At 41.9% G+C, this 27,683-nt stretch overlaps 1 protein-coding gene across 5 annotated transcripts in view; it reads left to right on the forward strand.

Annotated features, from left to right (window-relative positions):
- The window catches only part of ADK (adenosine kinase), a 565,528-nt gene that overhangs the window by 41,698 nt on the left and 496,147 nt on the right, over positions 1-27,683 (forward strand). For 3 of the 5 annotated variants that reach the window (XM_048858483.2, XM_048858492.2, XM_048858487.2), the window contains exon 3: positions 27,447-27,500. The exons of 1 other annotated variant lie outside the window; for it this stretch is intronic. In XM_048858483.2, the coding sequence (XP_048714440.1) occupies positions 27,447-27,500 (54 nt within the window). Of the gene's footprint in view, positions 1-902; positions 987-1,692; positions 2,299-3,065; positions 3,701-27,446; positions 27,501-27,683 lie in introns of those variants that run through there. One more of the 5 variants, XM_048858484.2, reaches the window with a different exon arrangement.

Genomic DNA, 27,683 nt, shown 5'->3' on the forward strand with positions numbered 1-27,683 from the left:
CCCTTCCTTTTTTGAAGGTGACTTAGATACAGAAAATCCTTTGTCTCTATAATTCCAAAGACAGGCTACTGGATCCCAAAAACACACCCTAGGATCACTTGATTTGGTCCAGGATCTGAGTATCTTAACTAGTAAAGCTTTTATTGTAACCTTTTGTTTTGAGTTGCATCCACTGTGCTAAACTAATTTTAATTAGTGACTTAGCAGACATCACTAGGGGTACGTATTCACTAGCAATGATAAAGCTTCGGCAGCGCTTTATCATGGCGCTGTAGTCGTGGCACCAGTCCTGGGGGAGAGAGCTCTCCCAGGGCTATATTTAAAAAAACAAAAACAAAAAAACACCAAAAAAAAACCTCACCACCACGAGAGGAATACTATCAGTGCTGGGAGTGCTGACTACACTGCCACTTTACAGCACTGAAACTTGCAGTGCATAAGGGTGTTGTTTTTTTTCACACCCCTGAGTGAGAAAGTTGCAGCGCTGTAAAGTGGCAGTGTAGACAAGGCCTTAGTTACTGATACATTTTCAATCTACTGAATAATGAATGATGGAGTTTGGCACAAGTTTTATTTTCTGCTGGTAGAGGTTAAGGCAATTTTGTTGTATATGACTTTGAAAAAGAGAATCCTTCAGCACCAGGGTATTAAATCTTTAAGGTCATCCTGAGGTTACTGAGTATTCATTCTGGGGAAGCTTGTATGTAACTGTATACGCTTTGAAGTCTGGGTAGAATGTTCATGAATGTGAAATGCTCTGTCTTCTATTATTACCTTCCTCTTTACCACTGTTGTCTTAATTATTTTTATTTTTCAGAAATGGTGTGTCCAAATGTTTGCCTAGTAAATGTACTATAGATAAATCTTTAAAATGCTACTACTTTCTTTTAATGCTGCATCAGATATGCTGATCTAACCATGTGTGATGGGGTATTCCAGACCCTGAGGCCCCCTGCTGGAGGCCTTGCAGCCCTACCACAAAGGAGGTGAGTCCTCCACGCAGCTGCTCTAGGTACCCTAGAATGCAGCCAGTCAGAAAGAGACTGCTTCCTTGCAGCCTCTCAGGGTCGAGCAGGCTTGTATAAAAGGAGGTGCAGGGACAGAGTAAGTTCAGTCTGCTGGTAGGGACCAGGGGAGCAAGGAAGGTGTTCGTGGCTGGCTGCTGGGACTTGAGGAAGATCGGGGCTGTGGGGAAGTGGCCTTGGGATGCAGTTAATTAAAGGGATGTTCCATGTGACTGCTACTTAGAGGATGCCCCCCAAATAGCCACTGGGGAAGTGGCTAAGCCCTGAGCAAGGGAGTTTAAACAGGCCCAGGGAAGGGCTGTATATGGAATTGTTACCCTGAGCCTTGGTCTACACTAGGAGTTGAGGTCGAATTTAGCAGTGTTAAATTGATTTAACCCTGCACCTGTCCACACAACGAAGCCCTTTTTTTCAACTTAAAGGGCTCTTAAAAAAAAACAAAAACAAAAAAAAACCTCCACCCCTGACAAGGGGATTAGTGCTGAAATCGGCCTTGCCAGCTCGAATTTGGGGTACTGTGGACGCAATTAGACAGTATTGGCCTCCGGGAGCTATCCGAGAGTGCTCCATTGTGACGGCTCTGGACAGCACTCTCAACTCAGATGCACTGGCCAGGTAGACAGGAAAAGGCCTGCGAACTTTTGAATCTCATTTCCTGTTCGGCCAGCGTGGCAAGCTGCAGGGGAGTGCAGAGCTCATCAGCAGAGGGTGACCATGCAGAGCTCATCAGCAGAGGGTGACCATGATGGAGTCCCAAAATCGCAAAAGAGCTCCAGCATGGACCGAACGGGAGGTATGGGATCTGATCGCTGTATGGGGAGAGGAATCGGTGCTATCAGAACTCTGTTCCAGTTTTCGAAATGCCAAAACCTTTGTCAAAATCTCCAGGGCATGAAGGACAGAGGCCATAACAGGGACCCAAAGCAGTGCCGCGTGAAACTTAAGGAGCTGAGGCAAGCCTACCAGAAAACCAGAGAGGCGAACGGCCGCTCTGGGTCAGAGCCCAAAGCATGCTGCTTCTGTGATGAGCTGCATGCCATTTTAGGGGATTCAGCCACCACGACCCCAGCCATGTTGTCTCACTCCGTCAATGGAGATGGAGGCAACACGGAAGCAGGTTTTGGGGATGAGGAAGATAGCTCACAGCAAGCAAGCAGAGAAACCATTTTTCCCGACAGCCAGGAACTGTTTCTCACCCTGGACCTGGAGCCAGTACCCCCCGAACCCACCCAAGGCTGCCTCCCGGACCCGCCAGGTGGAGAAGGGACCTCTGGTGAGTGTACCTTTTAAAATACTATACATGGTTTAAAAGCAAGCATGTTTAACGATTAATTTGCCCTGGCATTTGCGGCTCTCCTGGATGTACTCCCAAAGCCTTTGCAAAAGGCTTCTGGGTAGAGCAGCCTTATTCCGTCCAGCATGGTAGGACCCTTTACCACTCCAGGCCAGTAGCACGTACTCGGGAATCATTGTAGAACAAAGCATTGCAGTATATGTTTGCTGGCGTTCAAACAACATCCGTTCTTTATCTCTCTGCGTTATCCTCAGGAGAGTGATATCATTCATGATCACCTGGTTGAAACAGGGTATTTTTCTTAAGGGACATGCAGAGGTGCCCATTCCTGCTGGGCTGTTTGCCTGTAGCTGAACAGAAATGTTCCCTGCTGTTAGCCGCGGGGAGGGATGAGGGGCTAGCCACGCGGTGGGGGGAGGCAAAATGCGACCTTGGAACGAAAGCATGTGCTATGTATGTAATGTTAACAGCAAGGTTTACCATGAAAGAGTGTACCCATTGTTCTATAAAATGAGGTGTAAGCGAGTCAGTAAACTGCGCCAGCGCGCTTTTAAACGTCCAAATGCACATTCTACCACCATTCTGCACTTGCTCAGCCTGTAGTTGAACAGCTGCTGACTACTGTCCAGGCTGCCTGTGTATGGCTTCATGAGCCATGGCATTAAGGGGTAGGCTGGGTCCCCAAGGATAACTGTAAAATGTGTGCTTTTAAATACCACTGTCCCTTTTTTTTTCCCCTCCACCAGCTGCATGTGTTTCAAGGATTACAGGATCTTCTTCTTCCCAGAGGCTAGCGAAGATTAGAAGTCGAAAAAAACGCATTCGCGATGAAATGTTCTTTGAGCTCATGCTGTCGTCCCACACTGACAGAGCACAGACGAATGCGTGGAGGCAGACAGTGTCAGAGTGCAGGAAAGCACAAAATGACCGGGAGGAGAAGTGGTGGGCTGAAGAGAGGGCTGAAGCTGAAAGGTGGCAGCAGCGTGATGAGAGGAGGCAGGATTCAATGCTGAGGCTGCTGGAGGATCAAACTAATATGCTGCAGTGTATGGTTGAACTGCAGGAAAGGCAGCAGGAGCACAGACCACCGCTACAGCCCCTGTGTAACCAACCGCCCTCCTCCCCAAGTTCCATAGCCTCCTCACCCAGACGCCCAAGAACGCGGTCGGGGGGGCCTCCGGCCACCCAGCCACTCCACCCCAGAGGATTGCCCAAGCAACAGAAGGCTGGCATTCAATAAGTTTTAAAGTTTAAAACTTTTGAAGTGCTGTGTGGCCTTGTCCTTCCCTCCTCCACCACGCCTCCTGGGCTACCTTGTTAGTTATCCCCCTATTTGTGAGATGAATTAATAAAGAATGCATGAATGTGAAGCAACAATGACTTTATTGCCTCTGCAAGTGGTGATCGAAGGGAGGAGGGGAGGGTGGTTAGCTTATAGGGAAGTAGAGTGAACCAAGGATGGGGGGTTTCATCAAGGAGAAACAAACAGAACTTTCACACCGTAGCCTGGCCAGTCGTGAAACTGGTTTTCAAAGCTTCTCTGATGTGCACCGCACCCTCCTGTGCTCTTCTAACCGCCCTGGTGTCTGGCTGTGCGTAACCAGCAGCCAGGCGATTTGCCTGAACCTTCCACCCCACCATAAACATCTCCCCCTTGCTCTCACAGATATTGTGGAGCGCACAGCAAGCAGTAATAACAGTGGGAATATTGGTTTCGCTGAGGTGTAAGCGAGTCAGTAAACTGCGCCAGCGCGCTTTTAAACGTCCAAATGCACATTCGACCACCATTCTGCACTTGCTCAGCCTGTAGTTGAACAGCTCCTGACTACTGTCCAGGCTGCCTGTGTATGGCTTCATGAGCCATGGCATTAAGGGGTAGGCTGGGTCCCCAAGGATAACTGTAGGCATTTCAACATCCCCAACAGTTATTTTCTGGTCTGGGAAGAAAGTCCCTTCTTGCAGCTTTTGAAACAGACCAGAGTTCCTGAAGATGCAAGCGTCATATACCTTTCCCGGCCATCCCATGTTGATGTTGGTGAAATGTCCTTTGTGATCCACCAGTGCTTGCAGCACTATTGAAAAGTACCCCTTTCGGTTTATTTACTCACCAGCTTGGTGCTCCGGTGCCAAGATAGGGATATGGGTTCCGTCTATGGCTCCACCACAGTTAGGGAATCCCATTGCAGCAAAGCCATCCGCTATGATCTGCACATTTCCCAGGGTCACTACCCTTGATATCAGCAGATCTTTGATTGCGTTGGCTACTTGGATCACAGCAGCCCCCACAGTAGATTTGCCCACTCCAAATTGATTCCCGACTGATCGGTAGCTGTCTGGTGTTGCAGGCTCCCACAGGGCTATTGCCACTCGCTTCTCAACTGTGAGGGCTGCTCTCATCTTGGTATTCTTGCATGTCAGGGCAGGGGAAAGCAAGTCGCAAAGTTCCATGAAAGTGCCCTTGCGCAAGCAAAAGTTTCGCAGCCCCTGGGAATCGTCCCAGACCCGCAACACTATGCGGTCCCACCAGTCTGTGCTTGTTTCCTGAGCCCAGAATCGGCGTTCCACCGCATGAACCTGCTCCATTAGCACCATGATGCCCACATTGCCAGGGCCCATGCTTTGAGAGAAGTCTGTGTCCATGTCCTCATCACTCTCGTCACCGGACTGAGGTCGCCTACTCGCCCGGTTTCGCTTTGCCAGGTTCTGGTGCCGCATATACTGCTGAATAATGTGTGTGGTGTTTAATGTGCTCCTAATTGCCAAAGTGATCTAAGCGGGCTCCATGCTTTCCGTGGTATGGTGTCTGCACAGAAAAAAGTCACAGAATGATTGTTTGCCGTTGCCCTGATGGAGGGAGGGGCGACTGACAACATGGCTTGCAGGGTTGGCTTACAGGAAATTAAAATCAACAAAGGGGGTGGCTTTGTGAGAAACAGAATGGCCCCCTCAAGGATAGAACTCAAAACCTCAAGGATAGAACCCAAAACTGGGTTTAGCAGGCCGTTGATTTCACGGAGGGAGCGAGGAGAAAATGAATACAAAACAAATCTGGTCTATTTCTTGTTTTGATCCACTTCATCTGTCTTTATACATCTTGCTGGCAGCAGACTGTGCAGTACGACCACTAGCCATCCTCATCTCCTGGGTGCTTGGCAGAAGACCATGCAGTATGTCTGCTGGCCATCGTCTTCTGCTGGCTGCAGATTAGAGGACAGAGCACTGCTGGTAGGACTGAATCGCCATGAAATGAAACTTAAAAGGGAACTAACTTGGCTGAATCACTCCCATGTTTGCCCAGGCACCCCTGACCTCATCGAGGTTGGTTAAAAGAGCACCCTGGACTATGTCGACGACGGCTACCAGTCATACTGCACTGTCTGCTGCCAAAAAGCAATAAACTGTTGCTGTGTAGCAATGCAGTACCGCGTCTGCCAGCACCCAGGAGATATACGGTGACGGTTAGCTGAGTGGGCTCCATGCTTGCCGTGGTATGGCGTCTGCACAGGTAACTCAAGAAAAAAGGCGCAAAAGGATTGTCTGCCCTTGCTTTCACGGAGGGAGGGAGGGAAGGGGCGCCTGACGGTATGTACCCAGAACCACCCGCGACAATATTTTAGCCCCATCAGGCACTGGGATTTCTATCCAGAATTCAAATGGGCGGCGGGAACTGTGGGATAGCTACCCATAGTGCAATGCTCCGGAAGTCGATGGTTGCCTTGGTACTGTGGACACACTCCACCGACTACATGCACTTAGACCATTTGTGTGGGGTCACACACAATCGACTGTATAAAAATGCTTTCTACAAAACCGACTTCTGTAAATTCGACCTAATTTCATAGTGTAGACATACCTTGAGAAGGGGGCTGAACTGAGACTGTGTCTCAGCTGGGGTAAGTGAACTGAGTTTAAGAATAATGGGTCAGTGGGAGAGCTGTAGTCACTGAGGACTCAAGTGACGGCAGAGAGTCTCCAGGGAAGAAACCCTGGATGTGCTGCTCCATTCCAGAGCAGGAACCTTTGCCAGGTAGCCAGACCCCAATGGAGGATACTGTGATGGGGCCTGTTGACAGACTGACTAAGGACTGAGTCCAGGGAAGGCTACAGAGACGTTGCCAACAGAAGGGTTTCATGATGGGCCCTGTTGGACTGTTAATGGACTGAGCTGTGGGGAAGGGGCTTCAGGACATTACTGAGGACATTGAGATAGTCTCAGTTGGACCATATACCCAGAAGGAGTTCTTGGTTTTCACACACACACACTGTGTGTGACTGGGCTGGAGGGCTGAGTCACCAAAGACCCACCTGATGAGTGCAGCAGCCACAGGGGAACTTTGAGCAGAGAAATTGAGAAAAAACTGCAGGCACTCATACACTCCGCCAGCGGGTGCTCACCTGAGGTGAGTGTGCTCTGTAACACTACCTGTCAAAGTAGAAGATGGCTGGTTTTGGATTGATAGTTTGAATTTTTTTTTTTACATGGAATCTAAAGCAGCACATGGGTAGTCTAAGCTCACAACTTACTTAAGAGAATTGTTTTCACAAAACTTACGAAAAAATTATTAAACTTCTTGCTTTTCCTGTGGTGGTTTTTCCCCCCAGTACTTGCAAAACAAATGATAGAGCATTGGCTTCTGTGGCATGGGACTTGCCCCTAAACAAGAGAGAGTCTTAATTTGTATTCACATTCAATTCACTGTGAATTAGGATGGCTTGTTCTCCATCCAAAAGATTGATTGTTATGCCCAGTATACCAAGAATATTTGTTTTTGTTTTTTTCTTTTAGACTGAATCTGCTATATATAAACATGACTTTTAGTTTTGGTATGGTTGTAGACATTTCCTACTGTTTAAGTCTGGCTTTATGCTCTCTTCCCTGTCCCCTTTCTAAAACCAGTATTGACGACGACAACAACAACAACAAATAGGAAAGAATAGAGGGATGATCCTAGTTACTAAGGTAATGAAGTAAACCAGTCTGATTGCTCAGGAATTACCACCGATAGCAATATAATAATAAAGAGGCACATATATGAGAAACTAGGGACATGATGAAATTTTTTATATATATGATTTGTAACTGAAGTTATTTTTAGGGAAAGGTGTTTTGTTGTTTTTTTTTTAGCCTTTTTATTTTAGTATTTTGGAATTCAGTTAATTCTTCAAAAAGAGCTTTGAAAATGTGACTATCAGATGGATCAATGTGACACTGCTCCTTAGTCACTCTATATTGTATATGATTTCAGTTAGGCACCGTATCCTGTGTCATCTTGATGCATGAATTGTGAGGAAGAATAGTTAAAAAATTTGGTTTCTTCCCTCTCTGGTTTCTAAGTTGGAAAACATTTGGAACCTACTACCTTATTTAAAGCTGAACTTTTGTGTCGAGATATTGCAGCAAATGTGTGTACCAATATATCATTAGTTCTGACTTAATAGCATTGGAAGATCTAGCACAATGTTGATAAAAAGGTATACGTGGAAGCTATATTTCAATATTATTTTCCTCTATCCTTCAATATATTGTTTTTATTGCTGCAATTTAATAATGGCATCCTTGGAACAGATCTGCATTCCTGTAAGCTACCTGATTTACTGTAGAAATAATAATAATTAATAATAATAAAGAACCAAGCAGGTCTTTCCATTCTTCAATACGCAGGCATTTTGACTGTTAGATTTCCTACTTGTCATCTGATGGAGACAATGGGCTTGCTATTCCAGAATCCTAAGCTGCTTTGTCTCCTGCATGATAAAATGATGCTATTCTCTTCCCTTCCTCCCTTTCTTCCCCTCTCTGAGAGAAAACCATTCAACTTGAAAGAAGGAACAAAAAGATTTAAGATTTCTGTGTTTATATTTAATTTGACTGGACACAAGAATGCCTAATGGGGCCACCTGCAGCAAGATAGGCTCTAGAACCATGAATTTTTAACATTGTGTTGTGGGCTCCTTTTGGCCTTAATGGTGTGGAGAGTTCCTTTCCCTTCTCTTAAACTGGTATTCTCCCTTGGTAGCAAGGAAGGCAATAATTATTGGAGCTTTGTGGCCAGTCCAGCCAAGAGATACTGGTTCAGCCTTCTTTGTTAGGAGTTACAGCACAGTGGTTCTCAATCCTTTGGGGTACGCAGAGTTCTTCTGGGTGTACATCTAGATATTGGCCTACTTTTACAACAGGCTACATGAAAAGCACTAGCGAAGTCAGTACAAACCAGAATTTCATACAAAAAATGACTTGTTTATACTGCTCTATATACTATTCACTGAAATGTAAGTACAATTTTGTATTCTAACAGATTTATTTTATAATCCTGGTAAAAACGAGGAAGTAAGCAATATTTCAGTACTAGTGTGCTGTGACACTTCTGTATTTTTATGTCTGATTTTTGTAAGCCAGTATTTTTTTAGTGAGGTGAAACTTGGGGGTATGCAAGACAAATCAGACACTTGAAAGGGGTACAGTAGTCTGGAAAGGTTGAGATCATAAGATCAAAGAAGGCAGCAACTGCTCTATTCCTGGTTGTTAAGACACTGCAGCCCATCAAGGATAGCACTTGGTGGTTATTGAAATGCTTTCATCTTAATGGCTTGTGCTCTTCGTCTCATGCAGCTATTAATTCTTATTGTCCACTCATGATGACACAGCTTTCTTAAAAAAAAAAAACAACAAAAAACAAAAAAAACTGAGGAGTCCTTGTGGCACCTTAGAGACTAACAAATTTTTTTGGGCATAAGCTTTCGTGGGCTAGAGCCCACTTCTTCTGATGCATGGAGTGGACAATACAGGAGCAGGTGTAAATACATGTATTCATTTCAGCATAACTGTGCTACACCTTCCCCAGTTTTTCAGAAGAGCTGCTAGAGTCATGATTCTGCATATTCTCAGTCTCTGCCTATTAAGCATCCAAAGAGCTGCAGCAATCTGAGGAAGAGGGACCGGGGTCAAAATTGAGTTGACGCTGCTGGTGATTAAATTTTAGTTTGGAAAGTATGGAGTACAAAATATTACAACTAGTTGGTTGCAGAGTTGGCAATAGAGACCAGGAGATCTCAAATTCTAGCCCTTAGCTTTATCCATTAGAACTCGGTGATTACAAGGATAATATCCCCTCTGGCAGCTCTTTCAAACCTCAAAGGGTCTGACTCAAAAGTGAAAGTGATTTTCTTTTGGGGGTCTTTGCCTTTTTTGTTGTCAGCACTCAAACTGAAAAATATTTTGCAAGAAAATGTGGGGAAAATCCTTAGTAAAATCTGTGATACTTTTGAACAAATGCTGCCAACATTGAACACAGGTAAATTCCAAGCTTAAAAAAAATGATTGGATGATTTACCTTGATCTTCACTTGAGTGCATGCCTCTTGAGTGTTCCTGGCCTGGGAGTAAAAAAAATGGAATCTGAATGGAACCAACTTGGGTTTGTTGAGAGAGATCAAAGTTCTTAATTTCTGCTCCAGAGACATCTTGTTTAAAAGCTGGTTTCAGTCGCATAAAATCAGCGCAACGTTAATTTTCTTCAAGTTTACTTGAAACATATAAAAGAATGACTTCAATAGTAGACATGCACTTACATCTTGGGTAATAAACATGATTGTGCCGGTGTGTAGTTTGGCCTCACCCTCATGACAAACTAGAGAGGCATTTTACTCAATGTATATGACAAGAACATTGCTGCTTGGGAGAAAAAGACAGTCTTTCGTAGGCTGAGTCCCAGCTGTCATTAGATAATGCTGAGCATGAATGTTTTTATTAGAATTCGTATCTTTTGTTAAAAGTTGAATTTTATATTATCAGTTTATGTGCTTGTATGTCTGTTGTATTGGAAACAGAATAGGAGAAAAGAATGCTTTTAATTCATTATTATTACTTGTTGTTTCAACAGATCTTTTTATGTAAGGATTATGCCTGGAGGAATTTCTTTCCTCAGAGAAAATTCAAATGATTAAAAGATGGTTTTTAAAATTAAAGCATCATGAATATGGTTTAACATTTAGCTTTTTTTTAATGTATAGGTACACATGAAGTAAAAATGAGTGAAATTTAATTCTGCTGCTTGTAGAGTCTCATACTTTACACTACATTTTCAAATCTGATTTTAATGCCATGAAAAAACTGATAGTATTTTTCTACAGTTAGAACTCTATTATGTTCTGACCTAGTGGTGTTTTGTCTGCAGTTTACTGTGTTTCCAGTCAATCCAATATGAAACATTAGGCTCAAAGACTTGAAGTCCAGAAGGGACCAGCATGATTATCTAGTGTGACCTGTATGTTGCAGGCCACAGAACCTCACCCCAAACACTCCTGTAAAAGGCCCATAATCTCTGTGTGAGTTACTGAAGTCCTCAAATCTTGATTTTAAAGTCTTCAAGTTACAGAGTCTACCATTCTAGTTAAAACCCTCAAGTGATCAATCTGTGCCCCACACTGCCAAAGAAGGTGACACCCTCCCCAGTCTTCCCTCCCCCCCACCTCCACAGGATCTCTGCCAATCTGACTTAGAGGAAAATTCCTTCCCAACATTTAGTCACTACTTTTAAAATATCTGTGACATGTATAACATTTTAAAGTTAATACTGAAGCAGGAAGAAGTGAAATTGAAAAGCTGGAGGACCTGTATGAAGACCAGGTCAGAGCTGCAGCCAGAAACGCAGATAACTGCAGATAGTCATAGTTCTTTAAGGTGAATTTTCTCTCTCTGCTATCTTTTCCAGGATCTTGGAGTGCATATTTTCCCTAAGAAATGCTGTGAAATTCTTCTGCTGCATTTCTGATCTTCCTCTTGTCTTAATGCGTCAGGATGTGTTTTCAATTGAAATTATTAGTTGCTGCACTAATGAATTATCCAATTGACAAGTTCTAATCAGTGGGAAATACAGTAACTTTTCTAATCTTTTAATTTCAGTATAACTGTTTTCCACATTTTTACTTTGATCTCCTAGAATTTTAATATTGCTTTCAACACACACCCAAACAAAACAACATTTTTAGGCATTTGCATCCTGTAGGCTTTGTCACTAAAATTGTTGCATCTTTGTGCTCTCATAGAAGTCAGAGGTGGAAAAGAACATTTAGATCATTAGTCTGTTTCTCTGCCAGTGCAGGATTGTTCCTCACACTAAACATTTTAATCTTTTACTGCAACATGCTAAAATTTAATAATCACAACAAAATAAATAGGCTGTTAACTGATCTACATAAAAGAATTCTGTTGTACTTTCCATATCTGTGAACTTAAGAAGTTCAGTGCTACTAGTATTTGGTACTGGAGTTCATCCTCACTCAGACTGTTGCTTACTAGGAGTTTCCCTTTTTCTAAAGGAACCTAGCAATCTCTTTTTGGATGATTTGTCACTTGATTTTTCTTGTAGTGGCTACTGTGGTAGGGGCATGTTTTAACATACACAGTTTATTTCTATAGTTTGGTTTTATTCAGCTGATTTTACTATCTAAAGATTTAAGTTTATTGAAGCTGGGGTGAAAGGGTGCTTAGGGTGAAAGTTAGCTTTCTGCTTTGCCTAAAATGTTGACTCCAGATTATTCCCTTGTACAAGAATGTCTGAATGGTTGCTGGCTTTTTTTCCCCTCATTTCTCCAAGCAGGAAATTGCAAGATTTAATATGTATAGATAAAAAGATCATAATTCCAATCAATACAGAGAGAAATGTGCCATCCTTCCAGATCAGAAGGGTATCATCTATTTCAAACTTATGCTAACTCACGCGAACAAAACTTCTGGAAACAGATAAATATGGATTTCATCCCCTGCATGCATGGTCCCAGCAAGCACAGTGTCCAACAGTAGCTTCCTTAAGTTCACTTAGCATAGCTGGAATTTCAGGACAGATGAAAATCCTTGTGTTTGGAGGGCTGGTCACTTGCCTACATCAAGGGGGAAATAAATAAAGGCCCATCAACTGCTTGACAATCTTACTTCAAAGTTAGATCAATTTCCCTTAGAAGTGAAAAAGGTATGCTTGACCTTACTTATGATTAACATGCTCATGAGAGGGTTGGGTTTTCTAGTGCCTCAGGGTTGTTGTTTAGATGGTAATAACATGTGATTAGTGATATCATTACATCACCTGACTAGCCCAAACAACAAAATATACTTTAAATTGTCTAATAGCAAAATTAGTAAAAAATTTTAGGCTTTTTAAACCTTGAAATATGTCCTGCTATCTGGCAAGTGAACCTTAGTAAGGGTTTGTCCACATAGGTGGCGAGTTATATGGGCCCGTGGTGCCTGGGCACCAGGAATATTTCTGGCCCAGGGCCTGGCTCCAGCAATGTTTGAGGCCGGGTCTCTCCTTTGGCCCTGCCTTCCACCCCCCAGGTGTTCCCCCTGCGTGTTTCCTGGGTGATTTAAAATGGCCCGGGGTCCCCACCCACCACCTGCAGGGAGGCGCAGCAGAGCTGAGCGGCTTCCTGCCTGCTCGCTCCACATGGCTGCTGGCCCCTGGGCAGCGTGGGCCTGTGTCTGTGCGCCCTGCTCCCGCCCCAAGTGCCCTTGTAGCCAATAGGAAGCTGCGGGGGCGGTGCCTGGGAATAGCAGGCCATGGAGGCCCCCTGGCACACCCTGCCTAGGAGCCCCAGGTAAGCGCTGCACCCCCACCCCCCCTCCCATAGCCTGCAGCCCCACCCCTTTCCCACGCACCCCCTCTCCTTCCCACACAGCCCCTCCTGCCCTCAAACTCACTCCCAGAGCCTGCACTCCTGCCCCAGCCTGGAGCCTGCTCCCCTCACCCCCTCCTGCCCCAACCCACAGCCTGCACTCAAACTCCATCCCAGAGCCTGCATCCCTCAACCCCTTCTCCTACACCCCCTGATGCAGCCCAGAGCCTGCACCCCTCATCCCCTCCTGCACCCCCACCCCAGCACCCAAACTCCATCCCAGAGGCTGCACCCCAGGCCCCCTCCCAGAGCCCAACCTCTCACTCCTGCTGCTCCCAAACTCCCTCCCAGAGCCTGCACTCTTCCCCAGCCCAGGGCCTGCACCCCAGACCTCCTCCCACACCCAAACTCCCTCCCAGAGCCTTAGGCAGGTGTGGTGGGGGAGCGCGCTGGTTCTGGGCACCACCAAAATTTCTACAAACCTGCCGCCCCTGCTTGTCCACACTGGGAATTATTTGTGATTAATTCCATGTGTGGATGCTCCTATTCAAGAATGAGTGCCTTATTCTGAATTAGTTTAATCCATTTGGAAGTGGATTAAGCTAAATTCAGAATAAGGTACTCTTATTCCAGAATAAGAGCATCCACACATGGAGTTAAACTATTCCCGATGATCTGCTCTAAGATCACCCTTTATCTTACTCTAGGTTAACTTCTATGTGTGGACAATCTTTTAGAATCTAAAAATACCTAGCTTAAGTTATTTTTCTTCTGTATAACTACAGTAGAACCTCAGAGTTACGAACACTTTGGAAATAGAGGTTGTTCATAACTCTGAAATGTCATATCTGAGCAAAACATTATAGTTCTTTCAAATATTTACACTGAGCATTGGCTTCATACAACTTTGAAACATTTCTATGCAAAAGAAATATGCTGCTTTCCCTTTATTTTTTTAGTAGTTTATGTTTAATACTGTACTGCAGGGGTAGGCAACCTATGGCACGTGCGCCTAAGGCAGCACGCAAGCTGATTTTCAGTGGCACTCACACTGCCCGGGTCCTGGCCACCGGTCCGGGAGGCTCTGCATTTTAATTTAATTTTAAATGAAGCTTCTTAAACAATTTAAAAACCTTATTTACTTTACATACAACAATAGTTTAGTTATATGTTGTAGACTTATAGAAAGAGACTTGAAAACGTTAAAATGTATTACTGGCACGCAAAACCTTAAATTAGAGTGAATAAGTGAAGACTCGGCACACCACTTCTAAAAGGTTGCCGACTGCTGCTGTATTAGCTTTTCTTTTTTGGTCTCTGCTGCTGCCTGATTGCATACTTTCAGTTCCAAACGAGGTCTGTGGTTGACTGATCAGTTCGTAACTCTGGGGTTCGTAACTCTGAGGTTCTACTGCATAAATAATAGAAAGGTCTGTCTTCTGGTTTTGAAAAATAAACAAACCAAAAAAACCCCTATTTATAGCAGTGCAATACCAATAGTAATCTTCAAGGTTGTACAGTCAGCACTTCCATTACACAACCTCACTGTGGTTTACTGCTGGAAAATAACTTTCTTGACTGACTTGTGGAATACCAATTTCTGGTTAGGGAGTAGCTACTGGGTTTTTCTCCTATTCTGAACTGACTGCCTTACTTATATTTGTCACTTGACTTGTATAGTGGAGAGGGTTAGTCATGCATTCAGGAACTCTATTTTAATTTTCCTGTTACGGTGGATGGGTAGTAAGCATTAGTTTATATCTAGACAAGGCTCTAATTCCATTTCTAAGATTCTTCTTTTTGATGATGAAGACTATTGTAATGAATTTACTGTACTACAGCATCACTGCCACTCTTAGTTGACTCCTGGCATCAACTCTTGACTTTAACTATAGAGCTATAGTGTATATATTGAGCTGGATCCAATACCTTATGAACATTGCTTTTAAAAAAAACACATGCAAAGTCATGGTATTCCAGGCTTTAAGATGCTCCATGTGTTGACTTGAATGATTAATTAAACTATGGCAGATAAAGAATAGCCATTCAAAATACTCGTCAAGTCTAGCTGGAGGATTCTCAAGATTGCTTCCCGAAAACCCTGCAACCACACTTTTTGGCAAGTAGGCTTTAAGGGAACTTCATCTTGAAGGGAGGGGAGGAAAGTATGTTACAGTCTGAATTCTTATGGAGGAGCAGGATATCTAGCTGGGGAGGATCACTGTCACTTAGCTCCAGATTTTTCAACCACTCCTAGAGAGAGAAGTTGCCATTTGTGTTGGCAGACAGAGCCTAACAAAACATTTTTTGCAAATGATGCTGGCAAGTAGATCTGATTAAACAGTGAGAGAGAGGGTTCATGAACATTTCAGCGGTTTCTAAATAGACTCTTGTTTAGGTTTTGTGTACTTACTTCTCTGTGAATATTTCGGGGAGTACAGTGTGTTGTTTTTATCGGATTTGTTTTGTTTTTGTACTGATGTTTCTAAAATTAACTTTACATCCAAAGCTGAAACTCATTTAACCACAAAACAAGTTTGTTGCTGGTGGAAGCAAAAACAGTGTATAAAGGTTAGTTTATTCTTGAACAGGAACAATACAACAACTTAAATCATTAATGACACAGCTCAGATATTAAATACTCAAAGGAATATTATTCAAAGGAATATGCAAAGAGCTCAAGCTGTCAATAGGCTGAAATTGGCTTGCACAAAACATTAAATGTGTTATAAATATGTTTATACAACTGTTGCACAATTTTTGCATATTGAAAGCCTAACTTGAAGTAAGGTCTAGAAGTGAGGAGAGCATAGAATCTAGAGCATCTGTTGAAAATTGTGCTAAACATAGTGAATGTGTTTGGTGAATATAAAGTGCATTAGATATAACTTTCTAAGAACGATTCTTAGAAGAGGGGAGGAATCTTGTACAGTTGCATATGCCAACAGTTCAATTTTTTCAGCACACTTTCCTTTTCAAATACTTAAAGTGCTTACCTGTCTTATTGTAATTTCTGATCCTCTGGTTTGGTTATAAGAAACTGTTTTGACAAGCCTCTTACTGTATGCTTCAATCCAGAGCAATAGGGCAAATTAAATGCATCATAGCGCGTGCCTCAGTGTGGTGATTAACAAGCTGTGAACTTTTCTTTCTTTTGTAATCCATTTTAATCATTTAAACCTATTATTGTTTCGACTTTAATTTCCAAAGCCCTTTAAATCTGTCTTACAATATTAATAGCTGCTTAACATCCTGGTTTCCAAACACACAGATTCCCCACTGACTGTTTGGTTGAATGGGCTGTTGGAAAACAAAACTATGCAGGATAATGTTGGATCAACAAAAGCCTACCCCCAGCAATGCTTAAATTTATTAGTGGCCATTACCCATGTGAGGATTTGGTATCCTAATTATGCTAAAACAATCCATGGTGTGAGACTTCAGAGACCTCACTGCAAACCGAGGGAACAGATAACTTTCAAATAACAGATGGCGTAGTTTTATAATCCTTAGATTACTACTATGTTAAAATTCAGAATTAGTGATTTTATATTATAAACGAATAACCCACTGAAAAAATGTGCAAAGGACATGAGCTGAAAATATTGGTTGGCCTTTTTCGCTGAGGGAAATTCTAAAAGTTATTTTTTAAGAATGTTTAAATATGTTCTGGGCCTGTTGCAGGCCAAATAAGCCTCCACCCACACTGGCACATAAGAGTTATTAAAAATCTGTGGCTGAAAAAATCAAAATATGAGAAACTCCTCCAGCCCAGGTACTGAAAAGTGTGTTTACAATTTCTTCAGAACTAAAAGCAGTCATATCCTAAAAGCAACATTTCAAGTCTAGGAATCTTCTTGAGTAAAACTACCTTACTTTGGATTTCTGCCTTGAGTTTAAATGTCTTTATTTATGAAGGTACCTGTTGACAAGCACAAACACTGCTTGAAGATATGGTTCCACTTAATGTACCAAACCCAACTCACTGCCAGGGGTAGGAGTGCTCCATTTTTTCCTAGTGTGACCACATCATAGTAGAGAGATCATCAACCTCATGGACCACCTCTTGTATCCATTCACAATTGCATAACTTGTCTGAGGCAGCTGCAGCAGTTGGTAATGTTGAAAGCATTAATTTTCAATCCTCTTTAACATGATACAGCTTTTTTTAAAGAAGACAAAGATATCCCCTTTCTCCTTTTGCTCTTAATTTCAGATCTCCTTTCTGTCACTCTTACTCCTCTTCTTCTTTCCCCAGCGTGTTTCCTTAGCACTTAGCTTTCTTCTCTGTTGGACATATTATTCAGTTACCTGGTTATCTTTTACAGTGGGTTTTTTTTTTGTTTTTTTTTTGGCCAGAAGGGAATGTAAAATCATCTAATCTGACTGCCTACTCGCTTCTCCCCTGTTTACATAACCAAGTATCGCACTGGACCGCTTTACCACAGCCTCACACTGGGAACTCATGTTGTTTCTTATCCACTGTGATCCTTAAATCCTTTTCAGAATCCACTGCTTTTCAGGGTACAGTCCATTCCCTTCCTGTAGCTATGACTTGCATTCTTTGTACCTAGATTTGTGTGTCTGCACTTAGCTGTATTTAGACATTTTATTTCAATGGGCCAAGGTTACCAAACGATCCAGATAACTCTGTGACTGCTCCATCCACCTCATTATTTACCAGTCTGCCAGACTTGTATCTCCTATGAAGTTTATCAGCAGTGATTTTATATTTAATTCCAGATCACTCATAAAAATGTTGAATAGCATCAGGCCTAGTACTGATTCCTGTGAAACCAATCTAGAAGCAGCCATAACTTTTCCCTAGGTGAATGCCTGGTGCTTTCTTCTGGACACTGACTCCTCTGCTGTAGGTGGCCAGCAGCTATAGCAGGTTGATTGTTGCAGGTTTTGGATTTGCAGAAAGTACACCTTCATTGTTGGGCCTTTTATCACTGTCATGTACAAATTGCCCTGAATCTTTCAGGTTAATGGAAAAGGATACTAGCTTCTGGACTCCATGCCATCTTTGGCCAATAAGTTTTTAGTAAATATTTCTTGAATATAATAGCTTCCCTTATTAAATGTGTCATTGTATAGGAATAATAATTTTTTAATTGAAGGAAATAAATTACGTTGACTTGGTTGTGTCATTGTGCACACAGTGCACAATTGCTTGGTGAGCTGCACTGACTGATTGTGGCTTTTGAGGTGAATTCTAAGGTGAGAACCTGGTTGTATCATTGTATGATACTGCCACACATTGTATGGCAGATTTAAAAGAGAGGTGCTCTTGAGACTATAGTGTACGAGTACCCCTCAGCTTTGGAACCAGAGTCTTATGATGCTTGTGCTTCAATTATTAAAGGCTTCTCATAATCTTTTGGTTTCAGGCTTCCAGCTGGTAAAGATCTTCAAAATGTTTTATGTCCTATTAACAGTAATGGGATTGAAGCCACAGTTGCCCTCCTGTGTCGTTTTGAGTTGTCTCTGACTGTCCTTAGTTGAGTAGCTCCGATTTTTATCTACAAGGGTTGTATGGGGGCAGACTCAGTCTCCCACTTTTAGTAGGTCTGAATTCATGCTGCCCTGAAAGGAGGTGGTGATGTATTAGTGTGTGGTCCAGCCGTGAAATGAGATCAAGTAGACAGGGAAGGGGGAGAAGAACGGGAGGGTAATGAAACCCTGGTTATACTAGTAGGTTTTAATCATGTCTACATTATCAGGTTTTAATTGTATTCAACACTGGTTCAGCTGCATTAGTGAGCAATAGGTAACTTTCATAACGTAGACAACTTTTGAGAAGAAATGGGGGGAGAGTTTGAGGGATCAGAGACAGGGCGATGGGGGCAAGAGGCTTTGGGGGCCAAGGGCTTGGAGGGTGGAAGACGATAATAATGATAAGGGAGGGTATGGGAGCTTCTTAATCCCAGAAGTTAGGAGACAATAAGTGGCATCTCCCTCTAACAACCAACAAAGTGACCTTCACTTGTTTGTGCAGAGATATGTTTTTGCTTTGTTTCCAAAAAGGCTATAGACCAAAAACCATCTTTTTTTTTTAAATAATTTTTAAAAACCTCATGCATTTTTGAGGGTTTACTCATGATTCTTTTAACTCTCCTAGCCTGAATCAGTGAAACTCTCCTGACTTTAAGAGTCTTAAGATTTAGTATATGGAATTTTCCTTAAAATGTTTAAAAATATCCATCTGTATGCTGACATAAATTTGAATTTTCCTAGAGTCGAAATGATTGCCGTTTCCCATTATTCTCGGGGAGAGTAAATACACAGGCTACTTTCAGTTAAGATGGCTGTCATTTCTCCTACGACCTTTGCAGGTGGATGAGGCAGCCCCTAGCAAAGACGTCTCCCATTGTTTCCAGTAGCACTGAAGCCAGGGTGTCATCAAGTAAAATGGTTATTCCTTCCGTGCTCTCTGATTTCCTGTCTATTTTTCTAACCATCAGAGGTTGAGGTGCTGTAGAGGTATAAGGTAGCAGAGGGGGAAGAGTGAGGGGAAAACACAGGCACATGATTGACAGAAAAGAGAGAGTATGAAGGCAGAACTTGAGTGGGGCAAGAGATTGTGTGACTATCAGGATATGCTGCAGAGCCCCTCTTTTTTTACTGGGACTTTAATGAACAGAGGTGATGTCCAAGGACTCGTGTTTGGGGTGGATGATGTGTGTATACTTCAAAAAAGACTTTATACTAGTTTAGTTGGTAATGTCTGGCTTAGATGGAGGTTTGTCTACTGGATTTATATTTATGCTGTGTGGTGTAGTTTTTTTGTTTAAAGAAATATCTGGCATATAGAGCCTAGGACAGGCTACTTATTTCTTTTATAGTGCTAAAAATAAAGTGCATGATCTTACATGTTAAGCTTTATGCTAGTGTTCTCTCTCTCTCCCTGCAATGTAGGAGATAACAGACTCTTTCAGAATTTGCAAGTGACTGGCCGTAACAGACAGTGCAGAAATTTTACTTGACATAAGACAATAGTACTTTCGCTGCTGTTAAAGCAGTTCAGTTACTCTCTCTGGTTCCTGTTTTGGTAAACCCCATCTGAAGCAATGGATAAATGGAATTACCAAGCTCAATGGTGCTAAATAGTGTGATAAAGTAACATTTTTGTTAATCTTTGTGTCTGATAAGTCTAAACTTTTTTTTCTGGACTCCTAAGTCTGATTTGTTTTTGAATATCTATTGGGCTTAACCACATATATTGGTGATAGTCCTCAGCAAATGGGAAGGAGAATGCACCTTTGTAGCAGATTTTCAATATATCTCCGTTAGGCTTTTTAGCATCGAAAAATCCCAGGGGATCTCTGACTGTATCTATTTAAAGAGTAGCTGATGCACTCTGGAAAAAATGGACAAGCAAGCACAGACATTCCTCATGCTCACTGTCCTAGTCTTTTTAGATTAATTATTGAAAACATATGTAACAAGCCTGATGGTGGGGTGTTTTGAATCAGACCAATAAGGAGAGGCAGAGGCAATCTAACTACTACAGAGGCCAAATTATGTTTTCTCAGTCAGTTGAGGGTAAAGTAGAAATCACTTAGGTAGAAAAATAAATCACAAGCAAATCAATGAGTTACTTTTAGTAGGAACTACTACTTAAATTTACACTGTAAACTATTGCTGTTACCAGCTGTATATTAACTACTGTTAACTAAATAAAACTCACTTTATAGGTAACAGTTTACATTTATGAAATACAGAATTTGGAATTAGAAAATACAATGCATTAGAATAGACCCCACCATTATATATTCCCTTTTCGGTTTCTCAGTTTTCAGTCTCTGGAAGCCCGGAATTTGGAGGAAAAGTTCTTAGGATTTTAGTTTATATGTTGAGCAATTCTCTTGCTAGCATTTGAGTTCCTGCATAAATAAAGACATGTTTTCCTTGATTCAATGTATTGGTTTCTTGATTGAACAATTATCCCTCCACTCCTTTCTGGTTTAGTCTCTGCTCTTTTGACACTCTCTATTCGTGTCCCTTCACCTTGTATACCTTGAGATGCTGTCTGGGTGTTTTGTTTTGCAGTCCTTACTATTTTCTTATTTTTACTACAGCTCACATCCTTCTTATTTCTTAAACTGTAATTAAAGAGAAACGGACATATTTTATTACAGTTTATTTCCTTTCTATTTAATTCTTGCTTTACTTTTCTCACTGTTTTCTAGCAATGTTTTTTTTATTTCTTAGATTACTTTGAGATACTTCAGTTATTTTTCCTCTGGTCTAACTGTACTGTTCCTTTAACATTTCCTCTTTCCCCTTATACCACTCTTTCCTTTTTCTAGGTACTGCCTCTTTTGTGACTATCCCTATTGTTCCTACTATCTCCGTCTTTCCCGGCTCCGCTGAACTGGACTTTTTCCCTTTTCAGTTGGGTTCCTGGTGCCCCTACAATGATGCAACTCAGTCACTGAGGCTGCTTGCACCCCACTTACTGCATCCCTTCTTTTCTGGTGCCAGGTGCTGCCTCACTTGTTACTGGCCACTGTCTCTCAGTGTGGGCAGCCTCCTTCCAGATGCCACATGCCAATTCCACTCCTGCCTGTTTGGCATGCTCACAGCAGTGCTCTGGAAGGAAAAGCTGCAGCCTGCTCTCTCCTACTATTTTTTTATTTTATTAATTTCTCCCCACAAAATTGTCGTGGGCTCAAGCTCACCCACTTCAACTGCCCTGAATCATTAGTTCAAGATCTCCTTCTCCACTCCCCAGAGTAGCAGTTTCAGGCTCCTCTTCTTTTTAAAAAATACAAAATGACATTCTAAACACCAACTTCACTGCTCTCATTGCTCTTGTGACCCAGCAGCCTCCAGTGCAGGTGGGGCATTACATACACACAAAAGTATCTTTTTTTTTTTTTCTTTTTTGCAAGAGACCAAACGTGGCTTTAACATCACTTTAAGAAACACAACTGCATTGAAGAAGGCCAACTCATTCTTTTGGATGACATCTTCTGATAAACCTGAAGCAAGAGCTGTTTGTGGAAATTATTTGGGTTGCTCAGGGACTTTAATGAGAGTTTCTGCAGAGGTGCATGTGCAAAGTTACATTCTAAAAGGCCCCTTTTAATGATTGAAGTAGAGACTAGCACAGTACAGCACTTCTTTAGAAATATTATACCATTAAGTCGTATGCTCATCAGTACAGCTGACTTCACTGTACTAACTACTGCTCTAGGTTTCTCATAGGGCATCCTCAAAAAGCGACTTTCCCAGCACCTCGAGGTGGGTGTTTTTTTTTTTTTTACTAAGATGGAAGAAACTCTGTCTGAGAAATGTACCCCTTTCTCTCTCATCATTTTAAAATCAGTTTCAGTAATGTAGTTGATATGCTGCTTATTGTAGATACAATTTTGTCACAGTAAAATTAAGCAAAATTCACAGAACAGCCACGAGGGAAAAACAGACAGATTCAGGGTGTGGTCACAGTGGCGCTGAAGCCAAAGCCGGAGCCCCACCGCCTGGGGCTGAGAGCTGGAGACCAAGAAATCAGAGGTCTGTTAAAGTCACAGAATCCATGACCTCCATGACCAAATTGTATCCTTACTTATTATAATTGCCAGACAATGTAGTAGTTACTATTTTTAAACAAAGCCCCCTGTGCCAGTATGTATAATGTGGAACTGGCTTGATCAGCTATAGCAGGAGAGTCTGTATGTAACGTGTTCACATCCATATGAACATCAAACAAGGGGGAAAATGACTGCACGGTTGCAATATACATATTTCTTCTTTCATTCATAGCTTTTTGTCTAGTCCACGTTATAAACTAATAGTTTTTTTTAAAAAAACTTGCACTGATAGGACTTGTTCTCTTCAGCACCTTATTTCTTCATGATCCCTTTTTTCTGAAATTATAAATTAAATTTTAGTTTTTATACAACTTTTTCTACTTCTGCGCAATTTCAATGATGGACATTTAGACTTAATCACATATATGTGCACCTTGCTTGGGGGATATATAAAATTTTTAACTTTGATCTCTACACTGGCTTCATATGCTGTATATATCCGAGGTTTCAGAGTAACAGCCGTGTTAGTCTGTATTCGCAAAAAGAAAAGGAGTACTTGTGGCACCTTAGAGACTAACCAATTGGTTAGTCTCTAAGGTGCCACAAGTACTCCTTTTCTTTTTATATATCCAAGGTAACACAACTTTTTGTTTAATCTCATTAGTGCAATTCACAGGCAGTCATGAAGGGGGAAATCCTTTTTACTAGATATTCTGCTAAACTCAGTTTTTATCTATTGGCCCGTATCTCCAAATGACACTTATGTATCTTGGGCCTTAGGGCAGTTATGTTTTCTTACCAGCTTTTCAGGAAATTCTGGTTCATGGAACAGGTCTGGGCTTGATGCTAACCTGGAGTTAATTCTCTAATTCAGTGGAGTAAGGTGAAGGCCAGACCAGTGACTTTTTTTCTTTTAACTTTTCCTTGATTAACAATAAGAAAACGCTTAATATCAAAGGGCAAAACAATTCAAATTTGAACTAGTCTTATATAATGTTCAGTTGAAGGATCTTAAAATAAATGATTCTAAAAAATAGATCACATCTTATCTGAATAACACTTGCAGTTTAACTAGCTAGGTTACGATCCAAGACTCCCAAGCTTCAGAGCATAAATTGATAACTGTTACAGTTAAGACACTTTTTCTCACCATGTTAAGTATTGCAAATTGGGAGGAATTGGCCCCTATAGGAAATGGAACACTTGATTGTTGGCCTATTTTCATATGCTCATTTTTACAGTGGGTGGAATGCCTGTGGCAGTAGGTAGTAAAACTGTAAAAACATATGATGGAAAGCACTGATGGGCTGCCAAAATCTTAACAACCCCTATAAAAAGTTCTGATTTAAGGGATGTGCCTCTGTCCTGCCCTCATCCCCCCGGCTCCATCTTGCCCCCCCCAGGCTCTGTCCTGGCCCCCTGCCCTCCCCAGGCCCGTTCTCCATCCCAGGTGCCTGCTGGTGGCACAGGAGTCCTGCAGCCCTTGCATCAGTGGGGTTGCTCCCGGCATGTGGGGCGGCGGCTCCCTGCAGGCAAAGGCTGCCATCTGCCTGACTCCCCACCGCGGAATGTGAGCGCCCCTGAGTGTTGGAGGCTGGACAGCCCCACAGCACAGGAGCGGGAGAGACTGGGCGGGGGGCTCATCCCAGCATGCCCAAGGCAGCCCCCAGCCATGGCACCAGCTGGCCCTGTCCGGCTCCTGGGGCAGAGAAAGCTGCTGCTGCCAGGGGCCTGGCTCCCCGGCCCTACCTCCTTTTTGTCAAGGTGTAAATGCTGCTTGCGGTGCTATTTTTCAGTTGAGGCTTACAACCAATGAGACTACAATTTGACGCATGAAGGGGAATTTGAATGTTTACGTAATTGGCATGTAAATACCTTGCAGCACTGGCTACAACAGTGCTATGCGAACACCTGTTCTTACTTCCAGGAGACACTGTAAATAAAAAGGGGGCAGCATTATCTCCTTGTAAATGTAAACAGACTTGTTTGTCTTAGTGATTGGCTGAACAAGAAGTAGGACTGAGTGAGCTTGTAGGCGCTAAAGTTTTACATTGTTTTGTTTTTACTGCAGTTATGTAACAAAAAATAAATCTATGATTGTAAGTTGCACTGTAATGATAGAGATTGCACTACAGTACTTGTATGAGGTGAATTAAAATACTATTCTTTTGTTTTTAAAGTGCAAATATTTGTAATAAAAAATAATATAAAGTGAGCACTGTACACTTTGTATTCTGTTGTAATTGAAATCAATATATTTGAAAATGTAGAAAAACATCCAAAATGTGTTTAATAAATTTAAATTGTATTCTATTGACAGTATGATTGAAACTATGATTAATCACAACTATTTTTTTAATCTATTCAATTTGTTTTGTGTTAATAGCATACATTAGCTGCTATTGACAGCTTTAGTGTTTGCCCTTCAAGAGGGTTGGAGTTCAGCCTTACTTTTGCTAGATGTAGCCTACCTTCCTAGGTGTAGAGAGTGAGTCCATGGGTTATACAATGGAAGCCTTGACTCAGCACAATCCTTCTGGGGAAAGTAAGTGCAGCCTGAGTTAGTTTGAGGAGGGAGCTTTCAGGGAGGAGAGGAGGTGAAACTCTCCAAGGCTCCCAGGCAAAAGGCCTTGGGGAGATAGACATGTAAGGAGCAGACACTCATGGGGTGAAAAGCCCAATTCTGAGGGCATGTCTACATGATGGGGTAATGTGCAGAATGGGAATAATTTCTAAAGTGCACAAATGTGTTGCATGTTAATTGGTGCGTGTAGACCCGGCTGGTGCACTTTAATGTAGTGCTGTTTGAAACAGTGCTACCTTAAAGAGCACTTAAGGAACTTCTAATACACGCCAGCAGGGTCTACACAGACCAGTTAGTAAGTGTACTTATGAAATCTCACCCCTGTAGTGCACGTTGGTGCTCTGTGTAGAGATATCCTAAAAGGGATGCAGAGGAGTGTGAGCCTGGAGGGAGACCTATAAGGAAGGGGAAAACCTGATAGAAGAATGGAAAGACTTCTGAGCCGAGAGAGGCGGCTAAAGCCCATTTATAAATTGAAAGGACAAACTAAGCCCAAGGGAGCAGGATTGTGAAAACACCAGATGGAATGTTTTGTTCGCATGATGGAAAGGAAACTGTGGTGGTGGGAAGGCCCAAAGTCAGACTAGTTATGTCCCTCCTCCAGTCATTAAAGATCCCTTGGTGTATTTCCTGACTGTTTAGTTCTAGTGTCCTGGACAAATTCTGTTTACTGTACATAATTACACAAACTGAATTCCTCCTTTAGTGTGAAGTGAAGAAGTTCCTTTTTCATGTCTTATCTGAAAAGTTATGTGGAGCTATTGGTGAAGTATGGCTATTGTATTATACCTCTGACAAGGTTCCATTTCAGTGGTGGATGAGGTGATCCCTATATATGGAATGTATTGCACAGTAGGTAAAGTATTAAGGATAGGAATATAATTAATGCTGGTCAACATGGAAAATAGGTCTTGTCAAACAAACCTGATTTCATTCTTTGACATTACAAGTTTGGTTGAAATAGGTACACGTTAGATATTTGTAAGGCATTTTAAGTTAGTATTGCATGATATTCTAATTTTAAAAAATCACTGTGCAATATCAATAAAATACATGTTACATGAATTTAAAACTGGCTAATGGATCTCAAAAAGTAGTTGCTAATGGGGAATCATCATCAAATGCGGCTGTTATTAGTGGAGTTCCACAGGGATCAGTGGTAGGCTTGATGCTAGTCAACATTTTGACTGATGTGGAAATAAATATGAAGTCACTGCTGATAAAATTGGTAGATGGCATGAAGATTGGCAGAGTGGTAAATAATGATGAGGATGGCGGCAGCCATACAGAGGTGATCTGTATTGCTTGGTAAACTGGGTCCATTCAGACGAAATGCATTGTAATACAGCCAAAAGGAAGGCTATTAATCTAGGCATAAGGAATGCAAGCCATTGCTACAGAGTGGGGGTGCTATCTCATGGAAATTAGTGACTCTGAAGAAGATTTAGGGGATATAGTTGATAAAGAACTAAACATGCGCTCCCAGTGGAATGCTGTAGCAAAAAGGCCCAGTAAAATCCTTGAATGTATAAATGAGGGTATAGGAAAAGGACTGTGATTTTTACCTCTGTATCTGGCATTGGTTAGAGTGATACTACAACACTGTGTCCAGTTCTTGTGTCAATATCTTAAAAAAGGATGTTGGGGTGTAGGATATTGCCACAAATGATTCAAGGTCTGGAGAAAATGCTTTAGAGCAACAGATGAGAGCTCAATCTGTTCAGTTAAACAATAAGATTGGGTTCAATACAGAGGTAAGTGGGTGAAATGTAATGACCTCTGAGATAAAGGAGATCATACCATATAATATAATGGTCCCCTCTAGCCTCTAGTTCTATGGATTTATGAACGAAACAAAGTACCATGGAATCCTTCTGGATATAAATACATACTGCATATTTTAGCATGAAGAATTCCAGGGTTTATGGTCATGATGTATGCAGATCAGTTGGAGCTTTCCTTCCCCAGAAAAGCATGAAGTAATGTAACACTTAAATCAGCCTGAATTTACATGCTGGTACTTTTTTTTCACATCTGCCTTCACTTCCCTCCTGAAGCTTTTAATTGCTGTGGGTTCTCAGAACTGGGTTCTCTGTACAGTTTGTTTCTCTTGACACCTCACAATATCCATGGGAATTATTTGTTGGCGGTCTTTATTTTTTGTCATGCAAGATGAAGACTTTGTGATGTTAGCTATGTTAACTCTAAAATGCTGTCTATTTTAACAGGTATTGCTCTCTAGTTTTAAAATACGTGAAATGGCTTTCAGTAGACAAAGATTTTAAGATTGTCTACTTTTCAAATGTAAACTGAAAACAAATTTTTTGTTTAAGAACTAAAGTAACTTTTCTCCTGTTTTTTTCCCCCCCTCCCCCCCATCCCACCCCCTTTAAGGTATGGGCTGAAGCCAAATGACCAAATCTTGGCAGAGGACAAACATAAAGAACTGTAAGTTTTTATATACTCTTGTATTTAGGCTGACAGACACAATTATGTGCATATGAATTTGCTCCTTCTCCTACCCTTTTTAAAAAAGGTTTGAAACAGTTACTGTAAGAAAATGTTTGCTGTTTTTCAAGATAGTGTTTTTTTCCCCTTAGGGCTTGTCTACATGGTGGGGTAAAGCACCCT

Source organism: Caretta caretta, chromosome 7 (assembly GCF_965140235.1).
Source record: "Caretta caretta isolate rCarCar2 chromosome 7, rCarCar1.hap1, whole genome shotgun sequence".
In the NCBI taxonomy this organism is placed as follows: Eukaryota; Metazoa; Chordata; order Testudines; family Cheloniidae; genus Caretta; species Caretta caretta.